The 13,894-nt window shown below is 43.9% G+C and overlaps 1 protein-coding gene across 1 annotated transcript; it reads right to left on the minus strand.

Annotated features, from left to right (window-relative positions):
* Positions 1–9,697: 9,697 nt before the first annotated feature.
* LOC308284717 (E3 ubiquitin-protein ligase TRIM21-like) lies at positions 9,698–11,341 on the minus strand (the record flags this gene model as incomplete). Its single annotated transcript, XM_080725437.1, has 1 exon — positions 9,698–11,341. One exon carries the CDS (start codon positions 11,339–11,341, stop codon positions 9,698–9,700), a length of 1,644 nt encoding a protein of 547 aa, XP_080581563.1.
* Between the last annotated feature and the right edge of the window lie 2,553 nt (positions 11,342–13,894).

Here is a 13,894-nt window from a genome sequence, read left to right on the forward strand (position 1 = left end):
CCCTCGTTGTGTGACGCCGCGACGATGACACCACCACAGCACGCCATCTGACCATCCATCTAAGCCAGTGTTTCTCAAACGTTCAAATTCCAAGGTTTCCCCTTAACTCTGACAGTGTACAAATGGAACCAAATGGACCCTAACGGGTCCATTTGGTTCCATTTGTACACTGTCAGAGTTACAGACATGTATGAGTCAATTTAGACCCCCATAAAGGAACCCACAGAGTCCCTGGAATCCACTTTGAGAACCCATGGATCTAATCCATCCGTACATCCATCCATCCATCCATCCATCCATCCATCCATCCATCCAACCCCCACCCGCCCTTTGAGGGGGATTTGTACTTAAAAAAATAACCGATCTGCGAGCTTGTAGATCGCTTATTTTCCACGCACCGCGTGAGCAAGTGTAAGCCGGGCGTTACTTAGCGGTTTGACCTGGTTGGGCCCTTCCACAACGGTACACACACACACACACACACACACACACACACACACACACACACACACACACACACACACACACACTTCGATCTTCGATGGGTGCATGTGTTCACCTACAGCTGCACATAAATACAGTCATGCACAGACACATGCACAAGACGGATGATCGGGTCAAAATATCTCCTACTGAGCCTCCTATTGACCGATGACCTGGTCATCAAATTATTGGCTTAGAAATGCGACAAAAAACTTCAAAAACAAGTCATTTTTTGGGGTGAACTAGTGCTATTTTGGAATAATTTGAACTTGTTCTAGGACAGTTTGGTCCTAGAAAAGGCTAACCATGACAACGTGTTGGAACAACCTGCTCCACTGCAGTGTAAATGTAGATACATAGATGCCTTCAAAATTTTTTCTTTATTTTTATTCAATTGTAAAAGTCAAAAATGTACTTGAAATCAGGTGGGTTTTGTTTTTTTATTTGATTTCATCCCCCCCCCCCCCCCCCTTTAATATAAACGAAAGACGATTTGTCTCCAGTTTCCAGTTGTACGCAAATTGTTAACACACACACACACACACACACACACACACACACACACACACACACACACACACACACACACACACACACACACACACACAATAGAGATCACGTTTTTGGATTCGAAAGGAGGTCGTCGTAGGCTCAGATGGCAGTGTGTGTACCGTATGTATGTGTGTGTGGGAGGGGTGGTGGCCCTTCCCCCAAAATGCCCACCGCATCACTCGGGTGGGGACCGGATGGATGCACCAGTGCCACGATTTGATAAGACTTTACATCCAATGAAGCCATTAGGCGCACGCACACACACAAAAAAAAAGACCCACAAGCTTGCAAATTTGCTCGACTTGTCGATCTATCTATATTATATCGAGCCTAAAGTAACTTAGTGAAACAGATGACTGACGTCAACCTGCCGTCAACAAACCCGCCTACGTACCAACGCTGAGCACATACACCACTCTGGAGCCCAGACCCAGATGGACAGAGTACTGTGGGGTCTTCTCAAGACTTGAACATAAAGAAGACTGACTGTCGACGATGCCATACCTTCAGTGGTTCTCAAGCCTTTGTGATTTCAAAGACCCCCATAACTCTGAGAGCGTACAGATCGGGTCCATTTGGCTCCATCTGTATGCTCTCAAGAGTTACAGACCTGTAAAGCCTCTATCATAGGTGAAGGTGAAGGTGAAGAGCTATCACCTCACTGCGGTGTAGTTTTCTATCTATCACCTAGGCTTGGTTATACATTTTAGGTGATACTAGAAAACTACACCACAGTGTGCTCTTCACCTTGGACTCTAATAGAGGCTTAAAGCGTCCCCCCCCCCCCTCAAAGAACCCTGGGGGTCCCTGCACCCCACTTTTGAGAACCATCATTCGTAGATTTGATTGTTTGTTTATGAAATGATGGGGGTGGGGGGCGGTTCCCGTGGAAACAGCAGCACTGCCAATCAGAGAACTGGCCCCATCTCCCCTTTTGACCTCGTAGGAGCAACACGCCACCTTGAACGGCCCGCCACCCCTACCCTTAACTCCCCACACACACACACACACACACACACACACACACACACACACACACACACACACACACACACACACACACACACACACACCACCTAGCTCCAGCCTACGCCTTTATGCCCTCGCTGATGTGGATTGTGAATGTGGGAGGAGCTAATAGCTAACGTCCACTAATGTCCGTGCACTGTTCCATCCGTCTTCCTTTTAAAGGACTGTCTGTCTGTCATTGTTTACAAGTGTCTGCCTCATGCTCAATTTAAATTCTCTGTGGTGTGACAGTGTTGCTTGGTGGAAACCGGCGCTCTACACCAGTGGTTCTCAAACATTCTTTTGTGTCAAAAAAGATTTTGTGCCAGGGACCCCCACAAGAGAAAATGTCCAAACAAAAATAGCAGATGCACAAGCTTGCAGCGCTGCACAAAGTGACACGCTATTTTTGAATAGCCAAAAAAAGGGGTCTGACTGATGGATAAAGTGGTTAAAATGGTTGTTATCCCATATTAACTACTTTTGCTGGGGACCCCCTGGAACCCTCCCAAGGACCTTTGACCCCACTTTGAGAACCACTGCTCTACAAGCTTGCCAGGTGTTGCTATGCGACGCGTGGCCAGTTTGTAAGAGCGCCGGTATTTGGGCGAGCGACACGGCCGTGTGACAAAGGGTCAATTTATGCTTCTGGGAGAGGAGTGGCAACCGGCATGTCGGGACGTCGTGCTATGTTGTCTCACAACGTTCTGAGTTTTGAGTCTTGACTTCAAACTTCGTTTGTCCAGAGGTAAGCGTCGGCACCGTCATTTTTGTTTTTGGCGTCACTTCGGTCGTCGGTCGACACAATGTCAACTCAAAGCATAAATTGGCCTTAAATCAGGAGTCTAGGTTGCCATGACCAATGTCATACCAATCTCTTGAATCCACGCTAGAAATTGTTTTCAGAGATCTGCCTTTATTGTTTGTCTGTCTCATTGTAATGATTTATTTTAATTTTATTTTATTTCTGTATTTAATAGAGTTGACATGTGTTAACCCCCCAGTTTTTACACAGTTTAATTTATATTTATATTTATTTGAAGCTGATTTTCCTTAATGCCTTTGGGAGAAGCGTGTATGTACCATGTTATGCTTTGGTCTGTGTCACTGTGTATAGGAAATTATTGAATGTGGATGTCTGTGGAATATGGACAGAATGGATGCGCTTGAGTGAGCGTTTAGGTTCTTACTTTTTTTTTAATAGTGCGTGCGTAGTTGTCACTATAGTCCGTTTATCTTGATTTAACGAACTGTGTTTGGTGACACACATCAACCGAGATGGTTGAAATCGTCTTATCTGTTGATACCATGTGCGCGCACGCACGCACGCACACACACACACACACACACACACACACACACACACACACACACACACACACACACACACACACACACACACACTCACTCACTTAGTAGACAATAGTACGTGTACACTGATGTATACAGTACAAAACATGTAAAAAAAGAGAATATACAGACTAGTGGAATAACGAATAAGAGTAAATTAATCACACATGAGAATGGAGAACAGCTTTGAGGGGTCCATTTCTTTCCTTCTCAAATGTCTCTAGTGTTGAGACGGTGAACACTGAACTCACGGTAATAAGAGGTGTTGCCGTGCTGTTTATATAACCTCCATTTTTAACCCATCGTGTGCTGAACTACGACGGGTTCCCCGACGCAGGAGCTAAGGTTTGCACCCCCCAGTGGTTCTGGCAAACCTTTTGAATTTCCATTTGGTTTCTTATGTCCTCTGCTCTCAGAGTTACAGACTTATAAGGGTCCATTTTGAATCAGCTGTGGGTCCACTCACTGGCCCCCACTTTGAGAACCACAAGAGAGACTTGAAGGCCCTGACTAAAACCCACCTAACTGGGGTTTGAAAAAGAATGTTCACGTGTTCTTGTAGTTTTTTTTTTAAATGGAACAACCACTTGTCTTTTTTTTCTGTGCTGTGCTGCATTTTAAGTTTTTTGTTTTTATTTATTTCTTTTATAATCTGTTCACTTCTTCAGTGGCAAATCACAATGTCATGTTTGCAGCGACTGGCCACTTCTTTAAACCACTGTATAATTCATATATATACAGTATATATATCGTCACTGTCAGGCAGAAACCTTGCATGTCCAAAAACGGTAACTTTTTCAGGAAATTTAAAATGGAATCGATGTAATTATGATTTAGTCACAAAGCTCTCGTTACTACTTTTCATTGGTTTGATATTTATAAAACCCACAGACAACACGCGCCTCGCGGCACGAGTGGTCGTGTGCTTTTATATCTGCTATTTCACTAGTTTTTCGACAGCCTTGTGTGATGAAGCAGGGCTTTACTTTGTACGAGAAGACGAATTTGAAACCGAGGTTTCTGCCCGACAGTGACAATATATACAGTACTGTTTAAGCTCTGTCAATGCAATGTCACATGTTCTGGGGCTTTCACAGTAATGGGAGGGGGATTGAAATCAGCCACCCCTGTTCCCCACAATGCTAAAGAAATACAGACTCTTGGGAACAGCTGGACAGAACAAGCAATGTTTTCTACCCAATGACAACCATTGTCTAGGAAGTGTCAATCTATTATTATACATCGAGTCTAAAATATCAAAACAGATGACTGAGATAGTCGAGTTTATTTGTGATGACCGAAAAGCAGTATGTGGTGTGTGTGTGTGTGTGTGTGTGTGTGTGTGTGTGTGTGTGTGTGTGTGTGTGTGTGTGTGTGTGTGTGTGTGTGTGTGTGTGTGTGTGTGTGTGTGTGTGTGTGTGTGTGTGTGTGTGTGTGTGTGTGTGTGTGTGTGTCTGTGTCTGTGTCTGTGTGTGTGTGTCTGTGTGTGCACGGCACGCCAGTGGTGTAAACTAAGTACATTTGAAAACTTGGAAATGGGACCGTCTACAATCTACATAACAAGTAGCCTACTTTTACTTTTGGTACTTTAAGTACATTTTGAAACCATTACTTTGTTCTTTTACTCAAGTATATTTTGAATTCTGATACTTGTAACAGAGTATTTCTACATTGCAGTATTGATACTTTTACATAAGTAAACAATGTGAGTACCTTTTCCACCACTGCGTATGCGTGTGCGTATGCGTGTGTGCGTGCATGTTGGTGTGTGTGTGTGTGTGTGTGTGTGTGTGTGCGTGTGCGCGTGTGCGTGTATGTTGGTGTGCGTTCATCAGACTACAGACGGTTGTATAGATAGAATAGAATCCAGTGATGTTAATGGTATGTATCGATCGGGCCCAGCAAATCAATCAGCATGCAGAGGGGTCCTCACTCTTTTCAACTTGAATTTACAAAAAAAAAAGAAAACATGAAAAGATACAACTTAACAGAATTTACATTTAAAAAAAGAAAGAAAATTACCACTACAGTATTTAGCTTTAAAAAAGGTTAAAAGAAAAGAAAGAAGAAATTCACTACAAGCAAAGGTCGCTCTTTATAAATGTTTTGTTTCTGAATACTGTGGGGGGAGGAGAGGGGGGGTGGGGGGGTTTCTACTCTGTTCCTGCCAATGTTCTTGTCGTCAGGAGAAACCTTGTATGTCCCAAACTACTTTTCAGAGAATATCCTTGCTGTTCAGGCTGAAACTTCTCCATATTTTAACCTTATTTTCTTTTTTTTTTGTAAATTAACGCCCCTATTTGATCATGCTACATCACAGCGTCACACAAAAGCATCACAAGTAGCAGATCTGCAAGCTCAAATGCGGCGCAAAGCGACGCGTTTCAAGCTTGTATATCTGCTACTAGCTATTTCTTTATTTGAATCCTGAAAAGTAACAGTTTTGGACATAATGAGGTTTCCATCCCGACAGAGACGATATGTAAAAAAGAAAAAAAAAAGAACGCTCCAATGGATCCAATGTAATTATTGTTTAGTGACAAAGCTCTTGTTAATATTTTCCATTGGTTCGATATTTATATGAAAAAAAAAGAAAAAAAAAACACAGACACACTTAACCACTTTCACTTTCACTTTGAAAGTTTCTCAGATAGCCTGAAAACGGCCAAACTCACCTGCTCATGACGCGTCGCAGACACATCGTGAGCTTGTAGATTGGCTATTTTCACTTCTTTAAAAGGTGTTAATTTATTAGAAAAGAAAAAAAAGGTTTAAATATGGGGATGCAAGGTTTTTTCTCTCTACACCTACGATATATGGTTGATCTTGATGAGACGGTGGGAGTGAGCTGCTATGTCCTCCATGCTCTCACCGATGATGACGTCGTGTCACTCCACACGCGACATGTTCCTTTTTTTTCAGTTCTTTGTCCTTCTTAAATGTCCACTGTGTGACCCTCACTCTGTCTGAGACGAGACTCTGGAAGTTATGAAGTAATGGACGGTGTTTTAATAAACCATTCAAATGTCAACCACCGTTTATTGTGTCTTTGTCCAGAAACCGACATAGAGCCTTCGTCCTACTCCTCGCTCCCAACACTCTCTGCATGCTTCTACGGGCTGGAGCAGGTGCCGCTCCATCCCATAGAAATACATACTGTGATATCCCACTTCTCAAAGTCCAAAACAGTTACTTTTCATATATCTGCGACTTTCATGTGACGCTGTAGTATGATCAAGTCAGGAATTAATATACGGAAAAAAGAGAGTCCAGTTGGAAATGAATTCCATCTTGTTATATTTCACTTGATGTCAAGTGAAATATAACCAATCCTGTATGATTGGACATTATATTGTCCAGGATATCCAGCCTAAAGCAACCATTTATATATTTTGTGATGTGAAGTGAAGCATGACCAATGCTTAATGCCTAAATTGGCAAAGCATTCTCGGACCGAGAACAATAGTGTGTTGCCTATAGCAACAACACTAAATATGGAGATAAGAGGTTTCTGCTCTTGTGCTCTGGCAGGGGCGCTGGTTGGTTCAGTGCCATCTTTGACTATGCCTGTTCTTGCTGGTATCCCAGCACCCTCACGATCAAAGGCGTCATTTCAGAAAACACTGGGGTGTGGCAAAAAAAATAAAGCTAACACTTAAGCCCTATTACACAATTAGCTCACACCGTGTCAGAATGCACATGTTATCACATATATTTTATATCAGCAATAACAACAGTTTGCCTGACTGTACTTTTTATACAATAGTGGCGGTGGTAGGCTGACAGGGACTGGACTGCTCAGGGCCACAGAAGCCGGTCAAAACAAGCGTCTTTCCTACGGACCCAAACTAAAGACCGGATATCACGGTTATAATGTTATTTGTTCCAGTGGAAAGAAGAGAGACGCGTCTTTCCAACGCCACCTCCATATAGTTTTCATCGTCAAAGGTTAGTAAAAACGCTTCAAATCACTGGCAAGGGGAGGCTAGACGATGTTTTAACTCTGGCAGTTAAAGAGGTGGTGCCATAGTTTTGTATTTTTTCTGTTTTGAATGTGTCTATGGAGTTAACATTACTCTAATAGACCACCGGGTGTGGTTTTAATGTGTAACTGCCTTCCCTGTGTATTTTTGGTTTCTTCCTGAAAGCTGAAAGCCTCTGAGTCAAAAGGCCAGATTGAAAAACACTGGTTTAATGACATCACTAAATAATCCCCTCCCCTTTTACCATACACCGAACACTGTGGGTGTGGCTAAGCTCAGCTGGGTTAACACCCACCTGACAACCAGGCATACCTAATGAACTGGTGGGTGTGGCCACATAAAAACATAATTTTAACTCTTTCTGTACACTTTTTTTTGGGGAAAAATCCTCCTCCTTAATGAGAAGTGCAGTCCTAAAAAGCACTTCCTTATGGGCTTCAAATCCAGCGGAGCTTCCTTGCCGAGTTCTGGCGGCAGGGAAGCGGAGGAAGACACTTTGACAAGCAACGGGGGCTCCACTGTTTGATTTCCATTGAGTACATGTCTACCACGGGACCGTGAGCATCGAGCCAGGGCATTCCTAACACCACTGCAGAGAAGTTAAAAGGGCTAATGACGTGCAGCCTCAACTGCTCAGTGTGGTTTCCGGATATCAGCATGGAGACGGGCACAGTGAGGGAGTCTACCCGAGCTAGATGACGTCCATTTATGCCGCTGACCTCAATGGCTTTGGTCAAAGGCTCGGTGGGTACTGCCAAACGGTCAACAAGTGCTCTGTCTATGAAATTCGCCTCTGATCCAGACGCTATGACGGCGGGAACTTCGACACTCTGGGACTGCCAGGACAACCTGACCGTAAATCGTCTTAGCGTAGAGCCACTGTTTGTCAGTACGCCGCCTGCTACGATGCAGCATTTGTCTTTTGGCTGTATGGGACAGGCGGCAATGAAATGCCCCTTCTCACCGCAAAAAAAGCAGCTTCGACTTGACAAGCGTCTACGCCTCGTTTCCTCTGGGGTGACTCGGGTTGAGCTTAACTGCGAAGGCTCTGGTTCCGGACCGGGTGATGGGAGAGCTTGAGCCTGTCTACCAGTCTCCTCGCGCCGGTGCTGCTCACGTGGATGATTGTCGAAGAGTACAGTGTCAAAGAGCTTCTCACGTGTGTGTTCCTCAAACGCCACATGTGTGTGTTCCTCAAACGTGTTAGTCCCACGGATCTCCAGACACCCCAGGCAGGGCTTCAGGGCCTTGTGCTTGGTACCAGCGTGGACGTCGCGGGAGATCTCTTCTGGCTGAGCCGGTTCTCGGTTTGTGTTGGAATCCCTGCTTGGCTGCACCGTCTTCCTGAACTGATCGGCCATCTCGGAAATGAAAGTATTGACAGAGACTTCTGGTCTCCAATAGAAGATTTTATTACACAGCGGACATTGGCACACATCTCTTCTAGTGTCCCAGTAATGTGTGATACAGTTTTTGCAGTAGTTGTGTCCACATGGAGTGGTGACTGGATCACTGAACACCTCCAGACAGATGGAACACAGGAACTGGTCTTCAGACAGGAGACCGCTGGCAGACGCCATTCCTACACACTGAGAGTGAAAGTGAGCGAAATGTAGTTCTTGAATGATCTATTTGAATCTGAATAATAGTGTAAAAACTACTTAAAAAGGGTTAATCGGGAACTGTCCGGCCCAGTTGCAGAGATAAGGTAATTATTGTGACCAAGCAGAACATTACCTGCATGTAATCCGTGTCCCAATGGGTCTACTGGTTCACTCTCTATACTGCCCCTGGCACTCTTGTGGGCCCCTTTTATGAGCTACCTTGACGCTCATCAATATGACGTCATTCCCGTCCAAAAATGGATTTACCTCACTTCAGCCTTGCCCCACAAATTGAGTTTTATGATATCTGACAGATCTTCAACTACTCTGATGTGAATCTTACCAAAAGATCCTCCCTCCCCTTCTTATTCTTATATAGTCTTATATTCCACTTCCCAATCCCTTCTGTGTTGCCTAGAACTGGAGAATTTATTGTTGGGTCATGTGATCAGTGACACTCTTTGGCCCTGCCCTCTAGGCCGACTCATTCACTAGAATGGGGAATCTCACTTCCAGCTGAAACGGTACGACTTGAATATAAAGTAAAGAGTTATAAATTATATGTAACCATTTGCTATTATTATAAACTATATCTCACTTTCAGCTGTTATGAAAGTGATGTTTCTCATCCTAGTGAATTAGTCACCCTAGAGGCCGGGCCTAGAGTAGCTCTAAGGTAAATAAACAAGTTGAGAATTAGTGGTATTGAGAATGAGACTAGTCTATGTGATTGATGGGAGAGATGATCAGAGCGACAGAGTTTTTGCCATCATTATTAACACCAGGACTGAAGAATGGATAGAGATTCTCAGTGAAAGTGCAGCCAGTGAAAGAATAGATATGAACCCTGGTCTCCACATCATAGAAGGAGACCAGACCTTCCTCATAATCCACAAACACTCCCACTTTCTGGAGCTTCTCTCTTACGTGGAGGAGGACAGAAGGGCCAGCAGCAGCCTTGTACTCATTTCCTCTCCTCAACACTATTGTCCAGTAACCGTTATTGGGGTTCAGCGTGATTGTTCCCTTCCTGTTGATGGACTCGCTGGCCACTCCTAAATCCCAGTCAGTCTTCCCTTTGACCTGAACCTCATAGTAAAATCTTCCGGAGGAATAGCTTTGTTTTCCTAAGACCGAGAGAAATGCAGAGAATCTCTCTGTGTTGTCTCTGAGTTTCTTCGCGTCACCAACAGTCACTTGTGTTCCATCCTCAGACAGGATGAGCTTGCAGTGTGCTGCGTCTGGGTCCATTATTACATCCACCGCATATTGCTGGATCCTCCTTAGCTCTGTATCAGCATCACACAGCTTCTCCAACTCTTGACTGAGTGCCTTCTCCAGCTGAGCCCCAGCTGTTCTCACAGTCTCCCCATATGAAGACTGATTGACATTGACCTTCGACCAGTCCTTGGTGGGTGGAGGGGAGTTGATGGACCTGAAGTTCTGGAGGAGGTGGATGTAGTCTTCAGTGTGTAAGAGCTGCTTCAGCTCAGAGCTCGTCTTCTTTAAGTCAGTGATCTCCTGTTCCAGCTCTTTCAAGAAGCCTTCGGCCTGTTCCTCTGTTGTTTTCTGCTTCTCTTCAATCGTGCCAATGAGCTCAGCCTGGCTTCTCTTAATATAACTGATCAGAGCAGTGAAGACCTGCCCACTGTGTGCTCTCTCTCTGTCTGCATCTTTCTTACTGAGTTCTACGGAGTGTTTGACCTTCTGGATCTTCAGTTGTCTCTCTTGGATCATCTGCTGAACTTCAGCTTCTGTCTTTCGCATCTCAAACGTCTTTTCTTCATATTCATCTTTCAGAGATACGATTTGATGTAACCTGTGGTCTGACTCTGTGCAGAACTGACAAACGCACATGTGGTCAGTCTTACAGAACAGCTCCAGAGGTCTGTCATGTTTCTTACACAGCATGTCTTCCAGGTTCTTCACAGGGTCGATTAGTTTGTGTCGTTTAAAGGCAGAGACTCTCTGATGAGGCTCCAGGTGAGTCTCACAGTAGGAGGCCAGACACACCAGGCAGGACTTCACAGCATTGAGCTTGTGCTCAATACAGAAATCACAGTAGATTCCATCCGCTTTGACAGGTTCTTGGCTTGTGCTGTAAACACATTTCAACGTATGACTCTGCCTGAACTGATCCGCCAGCTCAGAGAGAATTTTATTAACAGAGAACTCCAGCCTTGTATAAAAGGTTGTTTTACATAGTGGGCACTGGCACACGTTGTTACCGTCCCAGTACTGTGTGATACAGGTTTTACAGTAGTTGTGTCCACAAGGAATGGCAATTGGATCAGTGAACACATCCAGGCAGATAGAACACAGGAACTGGTCCTCGGACAGGAGAGTGCTGGCAGATGCCATTTCTACAAGGGTGAAAGAAATGAATGGAACCTGGAGCTTAATAGTTATTACTCTGCTGGGGATTGTAGCATGGTAAATGACTGGAGAAGAATATACAGTTTACAGGCCTACAATCTGTGCTACAATAGATCGTCGTATTATAACTATTACGGAGTAGGTATCTCTCTAAATACTGCCCCTGCAGCTTGGTGAGGTCCGCTCTTAAGCCGATTTGCCTTGACACTTGCATCGGCAATATGACGTGAGTATTGCCCATACTTGGGCATCAGACTGGCGTCCAAGTTCTCTGATTGGGTTACTTTGCAACCATTAAAGTTTAAGTCTCCGTTAATCCAACGCATTCTTTATTCAGCTACCGTATCATTAGTCTCATAGCATAATTACCTGACTCACTTTTTGGTCAAATTGTCATTTTTGCCTATAGCTATACTCTCCTAAGACTGCTGCATCATTGTGCCTTATTGCCTGTGTCCTATGCCACTCAGAATGGTTATTGCATACCAAAATGACGTATAGGCAGAAACTAGAAAGTGCTTTTAAGTCGACTCTTTTGACTGAGGCAGAAATTATTTTAAATATACAGTAACAAGAATCTCATAGGCTGAGGACATATAGGCAACTAGAAAGGTGCAATTGGAAATTGCAAGTGCAGGTTGCAGATGTGACTATATTCTGCAGCGAGCTAACTGTCATGTGAAGCTCGACCAATACTCAAGCTAGCACCACTCCCAAGTGCTAGCTGAATTTACCTGCCTATATTGATTCAAGGTAAAAACCCATTCACAAATAAAGTTTATCTAGAATAAATAAACAGCCTTCGGTTGAGCAAGAGACGCGGCAACGACAAAAAACCAAACAACCTTCCATTGACAATGCATTGGACTCTTTCTCCCCCTCATTCTCAGACGATACGGAGAAGATGTCTCACGCATCTGTGTGAGTGCGGCCTGAAGAATCTAGTCTCCGTGGTGCTTCTAGGAGCCGCAGTCTGCCTCCAAAACTATTATTTTATCTGTAAGAAGCGGTCACTAGCAGCTCATTGGTGCATGAACCAGCCGACCCGGGGCTAAAAGGATTGACAGACAGGTCTAACCAATCCGAACAAGAGGCGGTCCTGATTGGACCCTGACAGGGCAGGCTGTCTGTCTGTCTATTGACCAATGACAGAACTTCTCAGATAAAAATAATAGTTTGGGAGGCAGATTTTCTTTAGGAAGCATGGTTAGCCGTTAAAAATAAAAATAAGCAATTGCCTTTTTCCTGCTTATGTCAGCAGAAAAATACATATAGCAACTTTAAGTACCAGAAGCTATAGTCTAGTACGGGGGTCAGCAACCCGTGGCTCTAGAGCCGCATGCGGCTCTTTAGCGCCACCCTAGTGGCTCCCTGTAGCTTTTTCAAAAATGTATGAAAATGGAAAAAGATGGGGGGAAAAACGTTTTTTGTTTGTTTGTTTTAACGATTTTTTTATCGTCACTGTCGGGCAGAAACCTTGAATCTCCAAGTTTCAAATGTGTATGTTTTTTTATTTTTTCGCAAAGTAAATCCCTGCTTCATCATACAAGACTGACGCACAAAAGTAGTGAAAACAGCCGATCTACAAGCACACAACGCCTCGCAGTGCGAGGCGTTGTGTGCTTGTAGATCGGCTGTTTTCAATAGTTTAGTTCATTTTGTAAATGATAAATACAAAACGAAGTTTTAGACAAACAAGGTTTCCACCCGACAACGACGATAGCCTATATAAGGTTTTTATAATTTTTTGCGGCTCCAGACAGATTAGTTTGGTTTTTTTTTGGTCCAATATGGCTCTTTCAACATTTTGGGTTGCCGACCCCTGGTCTAGTAGGAAAGTGGGGTCCACGCGCATAGGGTGGATTTTCTTTGGCCACCTGTTTTCTCTTCATCCTTAAAGGGTATATTTCAAGATTCTGCCAGGTAACAGGCTGAAATATCGTCCCAAGGGGTACATTTTTAATGATGTCTTGCACCTACCCATTCACTTACTATACAGGAAAAAAGACCCCCCCCCCCCCCCCCCCACAAAGAAAAGGGAAAAAAATCTTCATTAAGTAGCATGTGAGGGGTCTAACTAGTTTTTTTTTTTCATGATTCTGAATCTATTGCAAGCATTCGTTTTGCACAAAAAACATTCCTTGGGCTAAAAAGTCCCCACAAAACTATGGTTTTGTGGTGAAAAGTGATGAGTCACTTTTTAAAGTTTTCTGGGGTCCATTCTTAGCCCAAGGAATGTTTGTGTAAAACAAATGATTCAGAATAATGAAAAACCCCTAGTTAGACCCCTCACATGCTATTTTCTTTATAGACCCCTCACATGCTTTTTTCCTGTATAGTAAGTGAATGGGTAGGTGCAAGAAATCATTAAAATATAACCCCTTGGGACGATATTTCAGCCTGTTACCTGGCAGAATCTTAATATATACCCTTTAAGCATTATGAAAAAACAGGTGGGAACTAGAAGCAGTGCTCTTCCGAGCACAGGTCTCCACCAGGCCGTGCGTCCTGGGGTGGTGCTACTGTATAATAGGCCAA

This window comes from Nannobrachium achirus, assembly GCF_963921795.1.
Source record: "Nannobrachium achirus genome assembly, chromosome: 1".
NCBI classification, from domain to species: domain Eukaryota; kingdom Metazoa; phylum Chordata; class Actinopteri; order Myctophiformes; family Myctophidae; genus Nannobrachium; species Nannobrachium achirus.